The sequence below is a fragment of the Sodiomyces alkalinus genome (assembly GCF_003711515.1).
Source record: "Sodiomyces alkalinus F11 unplaced genomic scaffold SODALscaffold_1, whole genome shotgun sequence".
Lineage (NCBI taxonomy): Eukaryota > Fungi > Ascomycota > Sordariomycetes > Glomerellales > Plectosphaerellaceae > Sodiomyces > Sodiomyces alkalinus.
This window is the reverse complement of record NW_021167079.1, coordinates 3,026,408-3,048,068: the sequence shown is the minus strand read 5'-3', so window position 1 is coordinate 3,048,068 and position 21,661 is coordinate 3,026,408. Positions and strand designations below refer to the sequence as shown.

Sequence of the window (21,661 nt, the reverse complement as noted above, 5' to 3'; positions counted from 1 at the left end):
TCGGTCCATCAGAACACAGTCCATTTGGGCCTGCGTTTCAGTGGGCTTACCCATTTGAGCCCATGGGTCCAAAGTGATGCGGTTTAGCAAGAGAGGGATGAGTGGCGGACGCAGTTGTAACGGTTAGAAGAGAAAAAGAACAGAAAAGGGAAAAAGGAAAAGAAATCTTACTTCTTACCTGGAAGAAAAAAGAAAAAAGAAAAAAAAGGGAGATGACGACTTGACTTGGGCAGCTACGCCAGATGGAGGCAGGTGACATCGACACTCCTGCTTACTAAGGTCATGTCTTTGTCCTGTTCTCGCGTCGCACAATGTTGCCCATCCACACCACACACCACACACCACACTCCACACTGACTTGTGACGACATGCCATCCAAGGCCGCTTCCTGCATTCAAACCCTTGCTTTATACATATATTGAGTTGACAATTTCGAAATTCCAAACCTCTTCTCCAATAATTTGTGCGTCGCCAGCCACTCGTCACATACCTGCTCTGTACCAAAGCCGCCAAGACCCCTCCTCCCCCTGTTCCCCTGTCCCTCGTGTCCACACAGACTCGACCTCGACCCGCCCTGCCCTGGAGTCTTGGACTTCTTTTTTTACCTGAAAGGACAAAGTAGGCAGTTAATATTCCTAACGATCAACATGGACCCATCCTCGACTTCCCATCCTGACCCGGCGCCTGGGTGCGAGGCTGTCGCGCCGGCCGCCCACGCCAGCGTTCCTGGTCCGGCCGGCATCACTGGCAAGATCCTGTCTATCGAGAAGAGCGGCCTCCTCCTTCAGCATGTCCCCCTGGACCGGATCGACGCCACACAACGACTAGGCGATGTCCTCTACACACTGCAACAGCTCTGGTTTACTGGTTCAGACGATGTCGATGTCCTCGCACAGAAGCTTGGTGATGCCAGTCGTAACGGTTTGTCCCTACCCTTCTCCTACCTACCTTACATAAATAGAAGTTTCTGTGCCAATGGTGAACACTAATTAACTGACCGCTTGGCATCATCAAGTCTCATGGAGGCTGCCCCTGGGAGATGCCGGCGTCTTAAACTTCTTTCTCGACATGCTCTCTCTCAACCCCGTTCATCATCCGCTCAAACTTCATGCCCTCCGTGTCGTGGGGAACGCGTGCGCCGACACTGGTTCGTGGTCCTCATAGATTCAACCCCCAAGCCCTTCGTCCACATCCAAGGTCCATTTCTCACCTTGGTTAGATGAAAATCGCGCCCGTGTTGTGGAATCTGGCCGTCTTCCATCCCTCGTGACCCAGCTTGCCGACGATGTAGTCCTCCCCTTCGTCGTCCAGGTCCTCCACAACATCATCGTCGACTATGAGCCCGCCCAGTTGGCCGCCTCGCAAGCCGGCCTGAGCCCTCATCTGGTCGACCTCCTGTCCAGCCCTCGCCTCATCGGTTGCTATTCTCTCATTAGCACCATTGGCACCATTCTCGAGCTCCTCGTTGCACAGCGTGCGTTTCTGTGCCTCATCCTAACCCTCGGCCCCCCCCCCCCCCCTTTTTCTTTTCTCCTCCCTTGTCTGTTCCTCCCCTCGCTCATCTAACCTCGTGTTCTGCATCAGAGCCCGAGCCTATGGTTGCCAGCCCGCAAACCCCTTCCGTCCTCCTCAATCTGGCCGTCGATTCGTCCGTCGTCGATGATCCTGCCGATACTGTCCTCCTCATCTCCGTCGCCCTATCCTACCTCTCATTCGAGAACCTTCAATCTACCTTCGTCGCGTCCGGCGGCGTCCCAACCATCCTCTCCGCCTTCCAACGTTTCACAACCCTCCTCGACTCTGCTGCTGCCGCCGTCGCCCAAGGAGACGACGCCAAAAATGACCTCGGCTCCCAGTTCCGACAGGCCGGTTCGACCTTCATGCAACTCCTCGCCGACATCTGTTACTTGCCCTCTTTCACCTCCACCCACCCTCTCGGCAGCCCCGTCTTCGAAACCCTCACCTCCTGGCTCGACCCGTCCTCCCACCCCTCTCTCCAAGCCGCCGCATGCCTTTGCATCGGCAACCTAGCTCGCTCCGATGAGACCTCCATCGCCCTCGTCCAGACCCACGCCACCCACCTCCCCGTCATTGCCATAGTCGCATCTCAACTCCAAAGCCTCCCTCAACCTCCCCCCGACCCTCTTCTTCTGCACTCCTCCTTATCCCTGCTCAAAAACCTTGCCATCCCACCCGCCACCAAACCTCTTCTCTCCTCCCTGCTTTCCCCTCAACTTCTCCCCTCCCTCTGGTCCCTCGACCCTAATACCTCCCTCCAAATCCCACAACTCCAATTCGCCTCCGCCTCACTCGCCCGTCTGCTCCTAACATCATCCCCACCCAATGTCCGCCTCTTCATCAGCCGTACCCCGGACCCAAACCCCAAACCCCTCCCACCAACAGCCGATCAAGGAACGAAAGGCGAAGACGAAACCCCCCTCCACCGCCTCCTCGACCTCTTCACAAAGGCAGACCCAACCTCCGCAGCCCACACCAGGACCGAAGCCGCCCGCGCCCTCCTCGCCATCCTGAAAGCACTCCACACAACGCCGACGGGGGACCAACAGAGCGACAACAACAACAACAACGACAACGACGACGACGACGCCGACGACGCCGAACCGCTGCCATCGTCTCTCCGCGCAGACTTCTACGCCCGATACGCCAACGAAAGCCTACTCCCGATCCTCGCCTTCCTAGTCACCCAGGACAAGTTCCCCGCGCTGCGGAGCGAAGCCTGGTTCGTCATGGCGCTCATGGCGCGGTCCCTCGACGGAGCCGCCGCCGTGACCCGTCTCCTCAAGAGCTCGGAAGGCGCGTGGGACGCACTGCGCAACCGCGTGAGGGGGCGCCAGGACCACGTCGCGTCTACTGCTGACGACAGGACGGGGGAAGCATCGTCGTCTCTTTTCCCTGCGGAGGGGACCGTGACTATTGACGCGTCGTCGTCGGCTGAAGGACTTCCCGCGCAGCAGCAGCGCAAGAAGGACGGAGGGGATGTTACCCGTGCAGATCGGGAGAATGCCCTCGTGCTTGTTTCCGAACTGATGCGAATCGGAGGGGACGCGTTGCCTGCTGGTTGGAAAGCGAAGCTCGACGAAACCTTGAAGCAAGGGGAAGAATTGGTTGTTGGTGAGAGGGGAGGGATCTAGTCCTAGAAGGTCAACAACAGCAATGTCTAAGAAGCAGACCATTAATTTCTCAACAATAAAAACTTTCTTGTCCACTTTTCCAGCGCAGACTGTCACGCGAAATCATTCAATGGTCGTGTCATGTTGTCATTCAGACGATGCCTTTCCCATTGCACTCATCTGAAAATACATACGCCAGCCGAACGACGAATGCAGCTGCGGCATCTAGCGCTTTCTTTTTGTTCTTTGCTCTCCTCTTCGTACCAGTCCTTACGAACCTGTTCCTCATGCCTTCGCGTTGTCTCTACCATGGGAGGTTTTAATAAAATGTTTTTTTACCCCCCACACGCCAGGTCAAGGAAAAAAAAAAGGGATGAAGGAAGAGACTCCCGTGCGTTTCTCATCGTTTCCCACAACCTCCAACAAACATTCCTAAAAGCAGCCAGAGCCGTTGTGCAGCGTTGTTGTTTTGTGCGTCAAAAGAAACCGATACCAATGCTAACCCAGCCCCCACCCCAGCCCAGCCCGAACGACCAAAACGGACGAACCAAGGAAACGAGCAAAAACGCACAACACAAAACCAACTCCTTGTGAAAAAGGGGAGGAGCAGCTGTATGCGCGGTTGCTTTATTTCTTGGCAGCAGCCTCGGCCTCGGCCTTGTCCTTGGCCCGCTTCTCCCGCTTGCCGGCGTTGCGCTTGTCGCTGCGGGCCACGCGGAGAGCGCGGTAGGCACCGCCCTCGATGGGTGCGGGGAGGTCGCTCTTGCTGATCTCGGAGAAGCCGGCCGCGAGGGCTTCGATGGGGAGGGCCTTGGCGATGCTGGAGACGGTGGCGGTCTGGGTGAGATCGGCGGGGGAGTCGCCGTTCTTGGGCTTGCCGGCCTTGCGGGGGAACAGGATCAGGCGCTCCTGGTAGGCCTTCAGCCGGGCCACGTTGGCGGCGAGGCCCTCCTCGGAGAGGTTCTGGCGGCGGCCATCGACGGCAATGCCAATGGTCTGGGCGAAGCGGCGGGGGATACCGGCCTCCTGTGAAGGCGCATTAGCATGGTGAGCGTCATCCGGTTGGGATGTTTTGTTTGAGCCCTAATGAAGTGTCCATGTATGACGCAGAGTTGGAAAAGAAAAACGGCTGGGAGTGTGAATCCTGAAGTTTTCCTTCATTCCCGCTACAAGTCAAAATCGGCATCGTACCTTCAGTTCGGCCAGAGAGAAACCACGGCCGGCGCGCAGTTTCCGGTTGTACCTGATGGTAGGGCACCGGACAACGGGGCGGAGCCTGTCGACGGGACGGGGAGCGACCGCAGCAGCCTTAGCCTGGCGGGCATTGCGGCGACGAAGCTTCTTGCCGGCCTAGACTCCATATGCATCAGAACTCTCCCTTGTCCCATCAAAGATCATCCCGAATCGCTCGTACCTGGTCGAAGTGGGTTCGGACCCGGCGTTGCCAATCCTTGCGGAAGTCTACCAAGACGCAGTCAGTTGTCTGTTTATGGTCGCACGGCGGTGCCTATCGTCGCTTTCGTCGCCTTCGTCGCCACGTTGTATAATTCGTTCGAAGGCAGAGGAGGGGGGAAGTTGTGGCTCACGGTTGTTGGGGATTTGCTGATTGTGCTTGATCGCCTGGAGGAAACAGTAGAGTCAGTACGGGTCATACAGAGCACTGGAACGACAGTAATTTGACATACCATTGTGACTGTTTGCGACCAAGAGGCTCTTGTCCGGGTATCTGGGGTGCTGGGCTGTCGAGTGAAGTTTGCAAGTCGGAGATGCACTTGGGCAAGACCAAGGGAAGTTTTCCAGGGCACAAACCCTCAATCGTCCGGTACGTACCGATTGGCGATTTGAAGGCAAGCCGTGGGGTGGGGCCCGTGATAAAATGTTTGTGGGCAGGGCAGGTTTGTGTTCGGTAAGGTCACATGACCTTATGACAGAACGAGGCCAAAATGTCACGCCAAAAAAATGAGGTACGTACCAATAGCTGATTGTGTCCCCTTGGGGGACCCACACCTTAGTAGTATAAAATAGAGAGCACCTCCCCAGCAATTTGGACTTTTCCTCTTTTCTCTTCTTCATACTTACCTTGTTCGATTCCAGGGCGCTCAAGCATGCTCTGGAGTAAAGAGGAGAACCTGCATTGCACATCGCGGAGTTAGCCTCTTTCGATTGTCCTTCGGGGCCATCGCGGGCGCAATTTTTGATTTTCGACTCGCGAGAGCTTCATTTTCATTATGATGGCGCCTTGAGCAGCGTAGTCATGAAGAAGATGGTGTCAACGGTTGCGACGTTGCAGTATCGTAAAACACTTTCAGTCCTCGTTATCCCACCCTCGTCATATCTTACGCAGATCTTACATAACGGGGATACAATCTCTTCTTCAACAAGCCCAACTCATGACCCTCCCATGGCACAAGGACCCCTTTTCTATCATAATTTCAGTGTTACTGCTTTTTTTGTGCATCCGTCTGCCTGTCACTTGCACCAAAAACTGGAAAATCGTCCACAAGTTGTTGAAGTTGTCGAACGGGGCCTAAAAGTAGCCTTGCGTAGAGTAGTTACTTCTTGAACATCGCAACGCCATAAATGCGAATAGTTCCGTAAGATACTTCCCGTCTGCCATCATCCAAGGCAATTTTTCCATTATCAGTCGTAATATTTTTTAAGCTAGGTATTCATTCCACGTTCCACCTCGCGTCCACAACATATCGGTAATGCCTTGAGGACTCCCTCCGTATCCCAGAAGGCTTTTCTAGTCGCTCCGCTCATTGAACAGCGTCAACGTGTCTCCTGCAAGACACAGGACATGAGACGCCCAAGTAAAAATGTAATTAGCGCTGACCTTTGAAATCATCAACTTGAAAGACATAACAGTAGTCGTAACGTGAAACAGACTCATCGTCTCATTCGGAATGGATTTGTCTCTATATCGTAAACGAGCTTAGCAGCTTGCCATAGATAATTCCAAATCTCTACCTTAAAATCCAGACGGTCGATGAAGCTGGCAATCCAGCTGAAGTCACTTGGAACCAGGCCGTGACCCGCTCCGCGACGTCCGACCCACCAATGGAACCCGTCCCAAAAAATCTACCACGCGAAATGATCCGATCTGCATCCTCGAACTCATCGCACTCTGATAGAACGCTCGACCTCCCGTATCCCACCTCCCACCACGTGTATACCAAGCCTCTCTCCCTCCCATAGCCAACTCGGTGCCAAAGAAAAGATTCAAGAGCCAAGATGCCCCCAATGGCAGCGCGTCGTACGTTTCGAAGCGCAACGGAGGCGACGCGATTCACATCCACCACACCCCACGCCTCCTCGAAGAGCCCAGTTTCTCCTTCACCAGTTTCCTCAACTCGCTCGTCACAATCAGGAGCATCCAACTCACGACCCCCAACAGCAAAGCCGGCCTCGATCCGCGGAGGCGAGACCCCCGAGGAACGCGTCCGTCGGCTCCGCGCCGCCCACGAGGCTGCCCGCAAAGCCCAAGTCTCGGGCGTGGACAAGGCAATCGGCACAGGACGACGGTTCTTCGACTATGCGCACCGCTTCACCATTGCCGGCCTCCTCGGCTTCACCGGTATGTTCCGATGCCCTCATCACCTCCCCCATATCGCATCCCACTCAAGAGCGAACCAGCGCTGCGGAACTAACCATGATGACCCTCACTGCAAACAGCCATCGCCGGCCTCGTCTCCATCTACTCAGTCTACGACATGGTAACCTACAACCGCCAAAGACGGGGCGAGTTCCTCGAAGCCCAGAAACGCATCGAAGCCGACGAGCTCGCCTCCGCCCGCCTGGCCTTCATCAACGGCACCGCCACCGAAGACCAGATCCATCTCGTCGAGGAAGCGACCGCCCGCGCCGCCGAACAGGGCACCAAGCTCCCGCCCCTGCTGGCGCCTGCGTCCAAATACAAGTCGTCGTCTTCGTCCTCGTCCTCGTCGTCATCCTCTCCTTCCACTTCGAGCACCTCCGAGTCCGGCACACCATCGTTATCCGAAGGCCAGGTCGTCGCAGCGGCTACTACTACCAATGCCGAAACGGGAGCGGAGGGCAAGCAGAGCCGTAGCTGGTGGCCCTTCGGCCCCAGCTCATCATCTTCTTCTTCTTCTTCCACCAATGCGGCGGCGACAACAGCTCAGCAAACGCCGCTGAAGGATGCCGCGGCCGCGGCGTTTGAAAAGGAGAAGGAAAGGCAGCAGCATGGCGGCCCTCTGGACCGCATTGGTGTGGAGGCAACGGGAGAGACCAAGAAAAAGGGATGGTGGTAGTGTGACGATGGCTTGCACATGGGAGCCTATCCCGTGCTGTCAGAGGTCACCCACAAGGTGACCGCTACCCGCGAGGAGGAAACTGTGGACGATGATGATAATAGGAAAGGCTTCGAAAAGCAACAAAAGTGTACAATAGTTGTGGACTGGCTGCATGTGTTCCCTTGATACCTTATTTTTCTGTATACAGGGTACATGCCTACTAGCATTAGACGGCGTTTTTCGGCAGATTCTACCCAAATGCAAAAAAGTATCACCTTGTCTTAAGAGCAAATATGGCTACGATTCCAACGGGATGTCTCCATGTCAGTGAGTAGAAGAAGACAAGGCGCGAGGGAAAAAAGGAAAAGAAAAATGCTTTAGCTGTCTTTATGAGAAAGTGGTATCTAACCCTACCAACCTGGGTAGGCAATGCATGCCGTCCAAATACCAGACCAAAACAAACGCCAATACCAGCTGCGGCCGATATGAATTCAAGTTGCAACAGTCCTCACCAGGACTAGAAATATTCGAAGCAACGCTGTCTGTTGCTGTCCAACGCTTGCATGTTAGGATGCAATGCATCTCTTGGTCAAAGCTTTGGATGTCGCTGTGTGTAAATAAACGATATGCCTGTACGCCCCCCCTGCAACGAAAAATACCCTCCGTGCCGTGTAAACGCCATGTCTGTGAAGCCTGGGAACGAGGGAATCAGAACAAAAAAAAAAGGAAAAGGAACAAGGAAAAGAAAGAAATGGACATGGACAGCAAAAGAGGAGAGGAAGAGAAAACCGCAGAGCTGAACTGGAGACCATCTGTCAGCCTGATCATACAACGGGCGACCCCGTCAGCACCCGTCATAACAACAACTCTGCCTTCTGTGAGGTCGCCTTCCATGATTTTCTGCTTGCTCAAATATCTCTCGAAAGACTTGCTGTCTTCGGCGGAGTCTTTACGATGCGCACGTAGTTGCGTGTCCGTCAGCTGATCCCGCTGTAGCACCCCGCAGCCGGGTAAAGCCACCTTCGCCGTCGAACGGGCAGGCAAGTCCCGGCTGACCTTCGCAGCAGAGGTTGGTCGGCCGTCGGCACCATAGGAGCATCGCCATCACCAGCATCCTACGAGATGACGATGTGGTTGAAGTGGCCGGGGACTTTGAGGCGACACTTCTCGCAGTCGGCGCGGTAGCCCATGCTGAAACTCCTCTTCATGCCGGGCTGCCAGGTCCATGAATTGACGGTATGGAGGGACCGGACGTGGCCGCGGCTACGACCTGGGGAAGGCGTGGCGGGAACAGAAGTTGCCCCGGGTTCGGTGGGCACACCAAATTGGGAATCCTGGCCGTGCAGCAGCGAGGCCTCCATCATACCAGTATCGCCTTGGTCGGCATGGCCGGCGCTGACGTCATGGTCACCAGTACCCCAAGTTGCGGCACTGGCCCGGTCAGGGCAGGACTCGGCTTCGGAGGTGGGGGAGGGGATGCGGTGATGGACGGCAGCGGGCCAGGCGTCTTCTCCTTGCATAGTCCTCGGAACGGCTCGGTCTTGAGAAGCGTCTGACACATGGCCCATGTTGACGACGCCGTTGGTGTGAGAGATGGTCTGCACAGGATCCGACCAGCCACTCGGGTCTCGTACCTGGGGGGCGAAGTTGGGCTGGACGGGTGTGGGCGAGCGGCCGGTGAGATTATCAAGACTATGCCGGAGCGGGTTCGGGTTCGGGTTCAGGTTCGGCTCGAGGGAAAGGCCGTTTCTACCTGGTTGGGGGCTGTGTAGCGGCACGATGTTCTCGTCCATTGCCATATCCACATCACACCGGGGGGTGGTATCGGGGTTCGGTGATGACGACCACTGCGAGGCGGCGTCGGCATGATTGGAGGATCGGACAGGAAGATAGAGGCGCTTCTGTGGAAGGAGATTAGGATGCTGTCAGCATACGGGACGAAACCTTTTCAGTTCTGAGTTCTGGCGGGGAGAGAGTGGGATAAACGTACAGTCCTATGCTCGGCAACGCCGCAGCACTGATTGACAATTGCTTCCTCGTCGTCATCACGGAACCTCTTGCGAGCCATATCGGGAATATTTGATTGGGCAAACATGACGGTAAAAGTGGATAGGCGAAAGGTAGGCAGTAGGTAATAGGTATGTTGGACTGCTGAGATGATGGTAGGCAGATAGGCGGAGGCCGGAGGTTGTAGTGTGGTTCGGGTGGAGGAGACGCCGATGGGATGGAAGATGGTCAGGAGGACAGAATGTTCGGCGAAAAGTGTAACGAATGTCGCGGCACCAATGTTCAGAGGAAGAACAGTGGGTGACGAGATTTAAGTTCCAGACTTGCGATAGGGCTGATACAGAGTGGCGGTCGATCTGAATTGGAGGTGTTATCCCGTGGTGTTTCCCGTGCTGACTCGAAGCTTTTGGGACCAACGTGGGCGGGAAGATCTGGGAAGGAACCAGAGCCAGAAACGATGCACCAGGTGCCCGCGTAGGGTCAATGGTGGTTGCCGCTGACTTTTGATGAGCCCAGGGACGGTTAGGATGACCCAAGATAGTCGACGAGTAGGGGGTACGGCAGCGAATGTTAGGATAATGCTGAAGTTGGAAAGGTGAGAGGTGAGGCGGAGGAGGTGCGATGATAAGGTGAGGGAGAGGGGCAGCGTAGAGAAAGGTCCAATGAAGTGAGTTGAGGGGAACGTAAGGCTGTTCCGCGGATGGCTGGGAATACCTAGATGGGATGTAGCTCAGGTGTATCCGCATCCGCAGCTGCCTCAGATTGGATTGATGGGTATTACGGGAGGACCGGAGACCTCCTAGGGTGCCTCTACAAGCTATCTACCTTTGGGCCACTGTACCTGGGTACGGAATACGGATACATAAGGTACCTCACTCTGCAATTCTGAGACGTTCCAAAACACACACTCTCTCTATCATTTTTGTTTTCTCCTTTTTTCTTCTTTTTTTCTTGTTGATGATTGAATTTTCTCGGTCTTCCAGTTCCCCGGATCCAGCGGATTGGAACGACGCACCTGTGTCGCTGGGATACAATAGTTGCAGCCCGAATTTCTGGGAAGTGGGAGCCAGCGAGAGAAGTGGTGGGTGGGGAGGGGACGGTAGTGGGTGTTGTTGCCTGTCAGGGTTCAATCAAGCTCGTCCGTAGCACCACCTTAAGGAGTAACTTCGTATCAATAATCGATCGCAACGAGACTGGGAAGTCGTATCCGATATCGAGACCGAACCTTGCAACCTTCTTTGCATCGGTGATCGTACGGAGTACACGCGGGTTCAAGAAGCGCAACTCTGCGAAGACCTACGAATGAGTCGATGGTCTTACCCACCATGTTCGTCGTGCGCCTTACAACACCAGAACCAAAGAAATAAGAGAAGAAGAAGAAAAATCCCATGCGGCGGCCCTGGAAAGATTATTTCAACGGCGTCAAGTAGCGGTTAGTGGACGCTATACTTGGCATCAGTGCAAAACCCTCTCGGCGGTCTTGCCAGGGAAGCTGCACGATCTGCACCCTCCCTCGCTTCTCGGCGATCGATGGACCTCTGGACCTCTGTACAACGATTCTCCAACCGGCTGACGAGCAGCAAACACTGATGATGGTTTACTGGTTGGATGATATCGGTCCTCGCGAACGACTGCTTACCCCAAGATGAGACGGGTACGAGGGCAGTGGACACCCGGAGTTAGAATTGATTCATCCAAGTACGAGAATGCCGAGATCCTTAGCGGCCCGCGGAAGGACAACGGCCCAACGGACAACGGTCAACGGGTCAACGCCAGCGGCCGTTTGGGCGCTCGTCTTTTGTCCCTGTGAGAACCTCGTTGTCAACGGGAGTTTGATCAACCCTATCTATTCCTCCGTAGGTACCCGTACAACGGCCCCTGAGACATGCAGCCTTCCTCGTCTCCCACCGATGGTTGCTATCTATACATATACATTGTTCGCTCACACCGAAACTGTTAAAAGGGAGGTCGGACAACAGCGGCCGTGATGATCATGTATGTCACCGGAAGATGAGTATATCCTTCGTAAGGGCAAGATGACCACCTCAACCGTACTCAGTAAGGTCATGGTAGCAATGTTACCGTAAGCTACCTAAGCGTTGATGACTTTGACGAGTGACACTTGGCTTGATTCGAACAGCAGCTAAGCTTTTTTTTTTTACAACGTGAGAGAGTACGGATGAACGAGCCGGATTTGTCGAGCCCGGCAAGCCCGGCGTTTGACTTGCGATGGCCGAACTTCTAATACTACACTGACGCTGGCCTGCTTTATTGTCCGGCCCTTCTTGGCAGCCTGGCGTTCGTAGCAGTAGTGTACTACCGCCCGGGCCCGTTTTTCGTTATTTCGCGGTGTTTTTCGGGCGACTTCGTCGTATAGTCAGGACTTGAGGGCATTCGACGGGATCGTTGATCGATGCCCCGAAAACTTGCGGTCCTCGTGACGAAATCGCCAAGACGGGGGTGGGAAATCAGAAATCAGACCTGTGAAACGCTTCAGCAGGACCACATGTCCGTCTAAATTATGGTATTGACTGTTCTGCTGTGATGTTTTCATGCGTGATAAGATGGCATTACGGGAGTAAGGGCTCTGGCCAGTACGAAGTAGCGGGAAATGTGACTGGAAAATCGATGTCTCTGATCATCCATTAGTAGGTAGCATACACTCTTCAGCTAGGAATCACCTATCTACCTTACCTTACACTGATCAAGGAGTTCTTCTCTCAGCGACCTGGGAAATTCCCCCGCCATGGGTCCCAGAATGATTGGACATAAGGTACCTTACTTACTTTCCACGATACCTTGCTTAAGGTACCTCACACTACGTATCCTTGACAGTATTTCAGGCGTGGCCCAAGCTCCTCCGACCCCGTCGTAGCATAGCGGCGTACCTGGTTCCGAAATGGCGCCGGTCCCGGTCTCGGACTGTACGGTAGTGTGTAGAAAGACTTGAAGCATGGAAGTACATACAACGTAATTACTCTGAGCCTATAAATTGGGATGTCCTGACGTCGGTCAAAATGATCCCATCCTCGTCGAGTCTTATTGCGAGAGTAAGGTAATTACCTTACGGAGTACGGAGTAATTACAGAGGCTTGTGATAGTGGAATAAGGTAAGTAGGTACCTAAGTGGGATGACTGGAAGCCCTGAAGTAGGTACCTGAAGATATGAGTCATGAGCCTAAGAAAATCTGCCATGAACCAGGCAAACCACTGTCCCTCCCTTTTCCAAAACCCCAACCGGAAACAATCAAAAAAGACGTTTGGAAAGTTCCGTTCTTACCGTTTGTGGGACATACGACGTTGCTTTCTCAAAACCATTACTCCTTTCCACACAATTCGAGGATCGTCATCTCATCTAAGACCTTTTTTTGTCTTCCTGACGTTGTTGTAACACATATACGTCGAGCCGCCTAAGCATCGTCCTGCCCGATCATCGACTTTGCCCCGCCGTCCGCTGTCTGCTTTTTTTGGATCCCGCAAAGGAAACGCAGCGCCGCAGTTTTCCAAGTCGCTCTGCTCACGCCACAGGTCGGTTTGAACCCCCCATGCTTTTCCGTTGGGCCTTGGACGCCGGCACATGACCGACGCCGTTCTGCCATGTTACGGAGGACTGCACAACCGCCCAAATTAGTACCACTACCGAACCTCTACTTGGAGTCTTGGACCACTACCTCGACCACTACCTCGACCTCGACCTCGACCACCAAGCGAACCCCGAGTGTTGCTCGACCTTTTCTTTCACACCCCCCCTCCTTCGCCTCTCTCAACTTCGCTAACCCTATCCACGACTTTTCGGTCCAAACTCACACCTTCACCGTTGGGGTGTTTACCTTCTTTCCCTCGTCATTGAAGCTAACTTGGACACTCGCTCACTCATCCAGCAACCCAGACGGCAACACGCACTAAATCCTTTTTTTTCTCGCTCTCGCTCTATCTCCGTTCACCCCGTTTCCAAAAGATACTCGCCCAACCATGCCAGGCCTCGCCATGGACCCCGTGGCCACAGACGATGTCCGAGGTATGTCTCGTTCAACCCTACCTGCTCGCCGTCTATGCCCTGGGATTCCGACCTGAGCTTGGATGTCTGGGCTCTCTGGCCTCGACGGCATCTCAGCCCTTTAAACACCATGCCTACCTTGCCCATCATTTCCCTCTTTGCTGCTCATGTCTCATGCCCTCTCCTGTGCCCAAAAAATAACAACCTGCTTCCTCTCCTCTTCTCTCACTCTCGGATACTGGCAATCTTAGCTCGACAACTTGGTTCCTGTCACCACCGCTCCCACATTCCCTCCATCATGCCTTTGTGGTCCATGGGCAATTCGGGCGTCGTGCCCATGATGCTCTCACCTCCAACGTCCCCACCATTATCTGAGAAGGACTGCATGCTCACACCCCCTGAACCTCTAGTCCTCGGGCAGGACCCTCTGATCCCTCCTGCTCTTCTCATCTCGGAGATCCCCATGACCGATGACGCCTTGGAGACCGTACTCCGGGGTCGTCAGGAGGCCGCCTCCATCGTCATGGGCCACGACGACCGTCTTCTCGTCATCATCGGTCCTTGCTCCATTCACGACCCTCCCACGGCGCTTGAGTACTGCCAACGCCTCAAGGCCGTCGCCGACCGCCTGTCCGCCGATCTTTGCATCGTCATGCGCGCCTACCTAGAGAAGCCCCGGACCACTGTCGGCTGGAAAGGCCTCATCAACGACCCGGACATCGACTCCACCTTCCAGATCAACAAGGGCCTCCGCGTCTCGCGCCAGCTCTTCCGCGACCTGACCTCATCCGGCATGCCCATTGCCTCCGAGATGCTCGACACCATCTCCCCGCAGTTCCTCGCCGACTTCATCTCCGTCGGCGCCATTGGAGCCCGCACCACCGAGTCCCAGCTCCACCGCGAGCTCGCCTCGGGCCTGTCCTTCCCCGTCGGCTTCAAGAACGGCACCGACGGTAACCTGGGCGTTGCCATCGACGCCATCGGAGCCGCCGCCTCCCGCCACCACTTCATGGGCGTCACAAAGCAGGGGCTCGCCGCCATTACCCGCACCAAGGGCAATGAGCACGGCTTCGTCATTCTTCGCGGTGGTTCCAAGGGCCCCAACTACGACAAGGAGAACGTGCAAAAGGCCAAGGAGACCCTCATCAAGAAGGGTCAGAAGCTTGCCATCATGATTGACTGCTCTCATGGTATGTTTTGAAGGGAAAAAGAGAAGAAAAAAAAGAGAAATGAAAAGAAAAAAAAATGAAATGAAAAAAGAACCCCCTCCCAAGGCTCTGTCGCTGGACGCTGGGTTCTCTTCTCTTCCCTTCTGACACCCACACTAACTTCAATTCTTCACTTGCAGGCAATTCAAACAAGGACCACCGCAACCAGCCCAAGGTGGCCGCCTGCATCGGCGAGCAGCTTCGCGAGGGCGAGACCTCGATCATCGGCGTCATGATCGAGTCCAACATCAACGAGGGCAACCAAAAGGTTCCGGCCGAGGGCCCCGCCGCCCTGAAGAAGGGCGTCAGCATAACCGATGCCTGCATCGACTGGGAGTCCACCGTCACCGTCCTCGACGACCTAGCCGCTGCCGTTCGCGCCCGTCGCGAGCGCAATGGAGGCACCACCAGCGCGAACCCAGAGGATCACAAGGTGACCCGTCTCGAGGAGGAGTAGGTCAGGAAAACATGAGCTTTGAAGACGGTTTCTAAGAAGAACGGGAGTAAAAGAAAATACAAAAGGGGGGAAGAAATAAAGAGAGTGAGAGCAAGAAAAGTCGGGTCATGTTTTTGCGAGACGCCTGAACAAAACGCGCCACTGATTGATGGATTCATGAGAGGATGCAACAAAAACGGAAGAGGGGGGGGATTCACACATTTGCAGCGTCGCATATTCTAACTGGTTGAAAGGGGGTTTACATTAAAAAGTTCCTTTTCCTCTTTCGGCTAAACTATGCGGCATACAAAACACATAATATCAAGACGATGATAATGGTGGTTTCTGGTACTGGGATAACCGATGGGTTGATATATCGGGAGGAAGAAAGGTGAACTATCCGCGGGTTCTAGAGACGGGATAGCTTGCTGAACATACCTTACACGATTCCCTTCCCATCGTCTGCTCTTGATGTGATGTCAAGGATACATAATGCATAATGGAACCATAGGGCACACCTACACGCACCTATGGACAACATCTACCTCGTAACCAGCATCGTCACTAACAATAATCACGAACATCATGAAGTAGCTCGATTCAAAACCCTATAACGCCGGATATATAGCCCAAGCCCGACTCCATATCTGGGGACAAGAAAACAATGACGGCCGCCGTCCCAAATCATAGAAAGAACCGTATCAGCCTGGTTGCGCTCCCCCCCTCCCTAGAGGCGCATACCCCCGCAAGGACCTAAAAACGCCCATATGAGGTGCCTCTCTCGACTGGAAGACCCTCCGGGCAGCAGCCCAACCGAGCAGGCCGCCAGTAACGACGATGAACCCCCAGACAATGATGCGGTCTTTCCTGCTATCGCGCTGGAAACACGACGTCTGGACGTCCTCCTCGGTGGCGTCGGTGCAGATGGGAAGCTTCTGGGCAAGGCAGAACGCTTTGGTGCATTTCGTGCAGTCCGCGGGGGGGCCGCGACGGGCGATCTGGTGTCCCTCGGAGCGCCTGGTTCGCGTCTTCTCGTTCGTAGTTGCGTCGGGTTGGAAAGGGAAGTTGGGGAGCGGGGCGAAGATGGGCGCTGAGAAGAGGTCGCGGCGATGCAAGGATGATGGTGGTGATGATGACGATGACGAGGAGGAGGAGGGATATTTCGCTTGGCTGTCAAGAGGCACGACGGTGCTGTTTTTGAAGCAGGTGCATTTGCAGAATGTCGGGGTCGCTGCGCAGGTTCACTCTTGTTAGAAGAAGAAATACCAAAAGTACCGGCGATCAGACGGGGGGAGGGTTAACGTACAGGCCGATGCTAGGGTCACCAGGGCCGCCAGTAAAAGGACAAAGAAGAAAATTCGAAGCATCTTGTTTGATGATGACCCAGGCATTCTATTCCAATTACCAACGATAAGAGGATCGTCTCTAAAAGGTAGCTTCACCAGCTGTCCTCGTTGGTCCCGACTTGGTACGTGCATACGCTGTGGCGCATGTGTGGCTGAACTTGGTCTGGCTCGTTTGATTGGTCATTGGGGTGGAACCAGTGAGACAACACCAGACAACCAAAAAAAGTTCATCCTGGCCCGGAGCTTCTTCATTCCCCGGACCACCTACCCTACCCCCTTCAACAATCACCCGAACCTCCCACCGACGGAGCGCGACAATCCGTCACACAAATCCGCCCATCATGCGTCGCGCTCTAAGACTACGGCAGTCGAGGAATCTTCTTGCTGCCTCGGCGCCCAACCACGCCCACCCGCAGTCCTTCCCAACGACGACGACGCGGACCATCACGACGACAACCCCAAAATGCATACAACCCTCCCAACGCCTCTGGAAAGGTGAATCTGAATCTACTCCGACATCCACCACCACGACCGGCACAACCGGCACAACCACCGCCGAACCAGAGGACGCCCGCCCCACCTCCGACCTCGAAGCCTACGAAGCCGACCTGGCCGAGCTCGAATCCCACGCCCCCCAACCCCCTCCCAGCAATCCCACCCCCAACCCCCGTCGTCCCCCCTCCCGCATAAGGGCCTCCTACCGACGCACCCGAGCCCCGACCCCGGACGCAGCAGCCGTAGGCTACAAACCCGCCCTCAGCGCCGAGGGCCTGGAAGAAGTAGGCGGCCTCGAAGGCTGGTGGGACCAGCCGGGCCACTGGGGTCCCGAGAGCGAGTACGTCGGCTTCGCCCCGGCCCCGGCCGAGCGCGTCACCGACCCGCACGTCCTCGAGGCCCTCCTCCGCCAGGCCGTCCTGGAAAGCCTCGCGGTGCGGAGGGAGCGCGAGACGAAGCGCTTCGTCGAGGATTGGCCCGCCGCCGACCGCGCCGCCTTCGACCGCGCCATGGCCCTCCGCCTGAAGGTCGCCGAGGACGGCGTCGTCGCCCTCCGCGGCAACTCCAACCTCGTTGTCAAGTGGTTGAACGCGAGCAAGAAGGCGCAGAAGAAGCTTCGCACCGAGGAGGCGGCTGAAGCTGCCGCCCGTACCGGAGAGGGACAAGAACAACAGCCTGCCGCCGAGGATGGGGTTGCTGCCGAGCAAGTCGCTGTCGGAGAGGCCGCGGATAAGGATAAGGCTGAGGCAGCCGACGGATCCGCATACCACCATTCCATCATGTCGCCCGAGGAAGCAAAGGAGCTGGTCAATTCATGGGATCCGGTCTGGAAGAATATCGCCCTGTCCGATCCCGAGGTCAAGTTTGCTGTATGTTCAACCCAAATCCCCCCGGCGTCCCCTCTCCCATTATTACCCTTGTCTTCTCTTCCGCTTCCTCTTCGTCCGCTTTCCCTTTCGTTCTTCCCCTGGCCAATTCTTTCGCTAACTTGAAACCCCAAGATCCGCAAGCGTACCTTCCAGCTCACAGGGCACCTGCTCCCCGACGCCAAGCTCGCCCGCGTCGAAACCGTCAACCAGTTCCTCAACATTCTCGTTGGCCCCCCGCCTGCCAAGAAGCTGGTCGAGGCCATCGAGCGCAAGGGCGATTTGCTCGAGCTTCCCAACGTGCGCGTCTACTCGCGTCGCGTCACGCCCATCGACAAGGAGATCCAGGTTGGTCGGTGGAAGCTCATCAGAGAAGAACTGGAGAAGCGCGGATTGCCTCTTACGGGTCATAAGCATCTTGAGCCTCATCGTGAGGCCGCATGGGTCAAAGGTAGACCATGAGATGTGGCTTTGGAGGGTGCGCCCCGCTTACAGAAATCGGGGGGGTGAAGAGGTCGATTAGAGTCGATTGGCTCGTGTAGGCATACGTCCGTGTACACTTTGTATTATACTGCAATTTCATCGTTTTCCGTCACATCTGTGCAAAAGGACGCGGTGTGTGGGAAAGTTTATGTGTATTGCCTGGATTCTCGATGATATGCCGCTCCGTGATTGCCCTCCTCCCCTCACCTATCGTTGAGCCATACGGTATGGCGTTCCTGTGCGTCCACAGAAACAATGGATAATATTCCGCGTCGCCGCATCACCCATGAGTCGAGCCATTCATGCCAGGACTCGAGGGTCTCCGTCATTCGATGGCCCCTTACTCTTCTTCCTCATCCTGTTCCTTCTCCTGTTCCTCCTCCTGTTCCTCCTCCTGTTCCTCCTCGGCATCGTGAGAGTCTGCAATGTACAAGGTGTTGTTAGCATTCTGCTGCCATCTACTTCAAGACCAAGAGTGCAACAGTGCAAAGAAAACGTACCAAAAGAGAAAGAGCCGTCATTGTTGTGAATTCGCTCGGCAAGGTTGATATCAGCGGGAATGGGTTCGCCATCCACGTTGAACAGGGAGGCGCGGAGAACGGGAACTGAAGCATCGCCTTCAATCTCGAAAGAGATGTCCTCGGCCGAGTCGGCGAAGCCTGTTTATCAAGTCAGTCCCCCGGTTTACTGGTAATTAAATTTCCTTCCTCTCTCTTTGTCTCGTCCTTCCGCGTCCCTCTTGCCATCTACTTCCTAACAAGGGAGGGACCAAAGGCCTAGTACAAATGAAAGAACATGGAGGAAAGTGATGACTTGGGGGAGAGATAGTATGCAGGAGGAGGGGCAAAGCCGCAAAGGGAAAGAGATGAGAAAAGAAAAAGACTCACCGCTGCCACCCCACTCGAAGGAACCGTTGTTATTACCGATGATGTCGTTCAGGTCCAACTCGGCCTCGACTTGCTCCCCGTCAACGTTGGTGAGAAGGGCGTGGAGCATATGGCCATCCTCGACGCGAATATCCTCAGCGCTCTCGTGGAAGGGCATGTTGAGTGTCGTTGAAGAAGGTCGTCAGAGAAGTGGTTGGGGGGTTCGGTTTGAGTCAACACTACCTAGGTAGACTGGTTGTAAGAAGGAAAGTGATGAAAAGGTTTCAAAAGCCTCAAGTTTTTCAGGTTGTTCTATGGTGATGTCGAAAGGGAAATTTTGGAGGGAGGAGTTGCCGGGTTTTGTAGAGGCGGGGGGTAACCCGTAAAACGGGAAGGCAAGGCAAAGGCCTCCGCAGCAATGGGCTCGTGATATTGGCCCTTCCTTAAGTATACAGGAAGTCGAGCCTGCCTTACCTTACCTGTCTACCTTAAGGTTAAGGTATACAAATTACGTAGGTCGCTCTAATGTCCATCCCACCGTGCCTGGACCAAAGTGAGCAATTCCTTCCTCTTCCACAGTCAACTAAAGTCACCCGGTTGCCTCCCTTGGCAGGTTACCGTTCTGTGGAAGGGTCTACGGTAGGTACCTTAGGGAAAGTGCAGGGGGCCAGAAGGGCGGGTAAGGGAAGGCGTGATGCAGGTAAGGAGTTGACTTGAGTCACTTGGCGATGCTTCACGTCTGCACACGTCGCTGCCAAGAGCAGACTTCCACAACACTGGAGCCCCTGAGCTTCCACTTCCCCTCACTTCTAACGCTACTACGAGTCTACGTACATCATCCCAATCATCCCACCTCCCCGCCTGAGGTCTGTCCACGGAGGTCGGTATTTCCTTGGGCAGGGCAAGGGCGATGAGGGAGTAAGAATTAGCCCATACTGTAGTCTGTACGACGCACGTCGAAGGGAGTCCTGAGAAAGACATGAGAAGAACTTCATACTATGAGCCACGGAGTTCTAAAGTACTGAGTACTTGCCCAACGTTTGCCCCGCCTCGAACGTTCCAGTTGAACGAGAAGAAAGCGGAAGATCAAAACCTATTGCATGTGAGCTATGGTCACTTATGCACGAGATGACGCGGCCAAACCCGCTGTCATGTCGTACCGAGAGGGGGAGGGAGTCGGGAAGAAAAGGGTTATACACTGGGAAGAAGCGCTTCATTTATCTTCTGCAGCAGACATTGGCCGAGAATGCACGGCGGTAGTGGAGATATTGGCAGTGTCCACAACCGCGTGGTTTGTATGGTGTACGATGCACGTTCGAAAAAGCGAGTGATGAAGGATCCTCTGCTGCGACCGGCATCGGGTCTACACTACATGAGATGTATCGGTAGCAATAATAAATGATTGAGTAGGCGCGCGGCAAATCCACCCGCAGAACACTACGCAAGTTCCCTTGACACTTTGTGGTCTTCGCCTATCAAGTCGTATGTGTTTCTAAGACCGGCCCAGATATCGAAGTAGAAACTCTTTCACTACATGTAATAACAATAACCATGCGGTCTGCTGGCATAGACCGACGAGCTTCTGTATCTGTCTTGGCGGAGTGCGAGAAGAGCTACGCTTAGTCTTCCCTGGGAGTCAGTGAGTCACTTATTATGTGAAGAAGATCCCGCAAGGGGACAGAGAGTGAATAAACTGGCCGACAACGACAATGTATTCCATAAGGAGGGTATAAACCTGGCTACCTCAACTATGGGTAGTAACAGGCAAGAAAACGCACGCATCATCGCCCACTTCTTTCCATACTCCGAATTGATTCGTCTCAACTTAGCACACCTGATGCTCCTCCATGCCATCCCACCCGCGCCGTGATGCAGAACGAAAACTCATTAAACATGTGCCATGGTAGGCAATGAATCGGATGTTGGAAATTAAAATCCCTCGTCGGAGAGGCAGAGGGAGGGTGGAACGACAGAGAGAGAAAGAGGCCAGGCCGCCGTGTGATTTGGTGGGCACGGTTGGAATTTATTTGCAGCCCGAGCAAGAGCAGCTAGCGCCGCAGTTGCCTACATGAAAGACGAGAGGGTCAGCATTCCTACTTTGTCGATGTGGCGGCAGAACGGGAAAAGGGGAAGGGGGTTCGACTCACAGGAAGAAGCGCCGGAGCAGCCGCAGTCACCCTTCATTTTGATGGTGGTTGTTTTGGTAGTGGAAGGAGGTGTTTTTTTTTGGGGGTTGAAAAGCGTTGGATTTCTAGCAATGTTTTGTATTGGTATCGTCTAGGGAATCCGAGGAAAGTGAACGAGCAGAGAAAGAGAGAAGTGCCTGTCCTTTTATAAACACAGTTTCCCATCACCGCCACTAACCCTATCTATGACCAACCTGCCTAGCGTCGGTAAAACATATTCTCTTGGGGATGACATGACTGGAGGGGCTGAGGGGCAACAGTTACTTCGTGATTCCCAGCTAGATGCGATGCGGGTGAGGGAATTCTGCGGGTGAGCATGGGGAAGATGAGCCAATCAGACAGCGGTCAGGCGACTGGCTATGGCGTGGGGTTGCGCTGTTTGTG

General features: G+C 54.7%; 9 protein-coding genes across 9 annotated transcripts; 5 read left to right on the top strand and 4 right to left on the bottom strand.

Annotated features, from left to right (window-relative positions):
* Positions 1 to 338: 338 nt before the first annotated feature.
* Positions 339 to 3,224, top strand: SODALDRAFT_341963 (ARM repeat-containing protein). Its single transcript, XM_028613058.1, has 5 exons — positions 339 to 921; positions 1,016 to 1,147; positions 1,220 to 1,474; positions 1,585 to 2,364; positions 2,404 to 3,224. Exons 1-5 carry the CDS (start codon positions 648 to 650, stop codon positions 3,150 to 3,152), a joined length of 2,190 nt encoding a protein of 729 aa, XP_028470442.1. The 5' UTR covers positions 339 to 647; the 3' UTR covers positions 3,153 to 3,224.
* A 288-nt stretch (positions 3,225 to 3,512) lies between these two features.
* On the bottom strand, positions 3,513 to 5,238 carry SODALDRAFT_391864 (ribosomal protein L13e; the record flags this gene model as incomplete). Its single annotated transcript, XM_028615251.1, has 4 exons — positions 3,513 to 4,157; positions 4,323 to 4,481; positions 4,546 to 4,592; positions 5,211 to 5,238. The coding sequence occupies 4 exons, from the start codon at positions 5,236 to 5,238 to the stop codon at positions 3,759 to 3,761; spliced, it is 633 nt and encodes a 210-aa protein (XP_028470441.1). The 3' UTR covers positions 3,513 to 3,758.
* Positions 5,239 to 6,320: 1,082 nt separating this feature from the next.
* On the top strand, positions 6,321 to 7,650 carry SODALDRAFT_326793 (hypothetical protein). Its single transcript, XM_028610263.1, has 2 exons — positions 6,321 to 6,708; positions 6,807 to 7,650. The coding sequence occupies exons 1-2, from the start codon at positions 6,366 to 6,368 to the stop codon at positions 7,403 to 7,405; spliced, it is 942 nt and encodes a 313-aa protein (XP_028470440.1). The 5' UTR covers positions 6,321 to 6,365; the 3' UTR covers positions 7,406 to 7,650.
* An 88-nt stretch (positions 7,651 to 7,738) lies between these two features.
* On the top strand, positions 7,739 to 8,466 carry SODALDRAFT_19773 (hypothetical protein). Its single transcript, XM_028607180.1, has 2 exons — positions 7,739 to 8,397; positions 8,455 to 8,466. Exon 1 carries the CDS (start codon positions 7,821 to 7,823, stop codon positions 8,370 to 8,372), a length of 552 nt encoding a protein of 183 aa, XP_028470439.1. The 5' UTR covers positions 7,739 to 7,820; the 3' UTR covers positions 8,373 to 8,397; positions 8,455 to 8,466.
* SODALDRAFT_19755 (hypothetical protein) lies at positions 8,438 to 9,916 on the bottom strand. The gene is made up of 2 exons (XM_028607178.1): positions 9,378 to 9,916; positions 8,438 to 9,288 (listed from the first exon to the last, which is right to left on the bottom strand). The coding sequence occupies exons 1-2, from the start codon at positions 9,480 to 9,482 to the stop codon at positions 8,503 to 8,505; spliced, it is 891 nt and encodes a 296-aa protein (XP_028470438.1). The 5' UTR covers positions 9,483 to 9,916; the 3' UTR covers positions 8,438 to 8,502.
* A 3,450-nt stretch (positions 9,917 to 13,366) lies between these two features.
* On the top strand, positions 13,367 to 15,503 carry SODALDRAFT_391858 (3-deoxy-7-phosphoheptulonate synthase; the record flags this gene model as incomplete). The annotated part of the gene is made up of 3 exons (XM_028615250.1): positions 13,367 to 13,412; positions 13,802 to 14,581; positions 14,740 to 15,503. 3 exons carry the CDS (start codon positions 13,367 to 13,369, stop codon positions 15,054 to 15,056), a joined length of 1,143 nt encoding a protein of 380 aa, XP_028470437.1. The 3' UTR covers positions 15,057 to 15,503.
* Positions 15,500 to 16,434, bottom strand: SODALDRAFT_326787 (hypothetical protein). The gene is made up of 2 exons (XM_028610262.1): positions 16,342 to 16,434; positions 15,500 to 16,266 (listed from the first exon to the last, which is right to left on the bottom strand). Exons 1-2 carry the CDS (start codon positions 16,400 to 16,402, stop codon positions 15,737 to 15,739), a joined length of 591 nt encoding a protein of 196 aa, XP_028470436.1. The 5' UTR covers positions 16,403 to 16,434; the 3' UTR covers positions 15,500 to 15,736.
* Positions 16,435 to 16,617: 183 nt separating this feature from the next.
* SODALDRAFT_19533 (hypothetical protein) lies at positions 16,618 to 18,216 on the top strand. Its single transcript, XM_028607162.1, has one exon. The coding sequence runs from the start codon at positions 16,723 to 16,725 to the stop codon at positions 17,866 to 17,868; it is 1,146 nt and encodes a 381-aa protein (XP_028470435.1). The 5' UTR covers positions 16,618 to 16,722; the 3' UTR covers positions 17,869 to 18,216.
* Positions 18,211 to 19,633, bottom strand: SODALDRAFT_326785 (CNVH-domain-containing protein). Its single transcript, XM_028610261.1, has 3 exons — positions 19,113 to 19,633; positions 18,726 to 18,884; positions 18,211 to 18,645 (listed from the first exon to the last, which is right to left on the bottom strand). The coding sequence occupies exons 1-3, from the start codon at positions 19,267 to 19,269 to the stop codon at positions 18,566 to 18,568; spliced, it is 396 nt and encodes a 131-aa protein (XP_028470434.1). The 5' UTR covers positions 19,270 to 19,633; the 3' UTR covers positions 18,211 to 18,565.
* Positions 19,634 to 21,661: the final 2,028 nt, after the last annotated feature.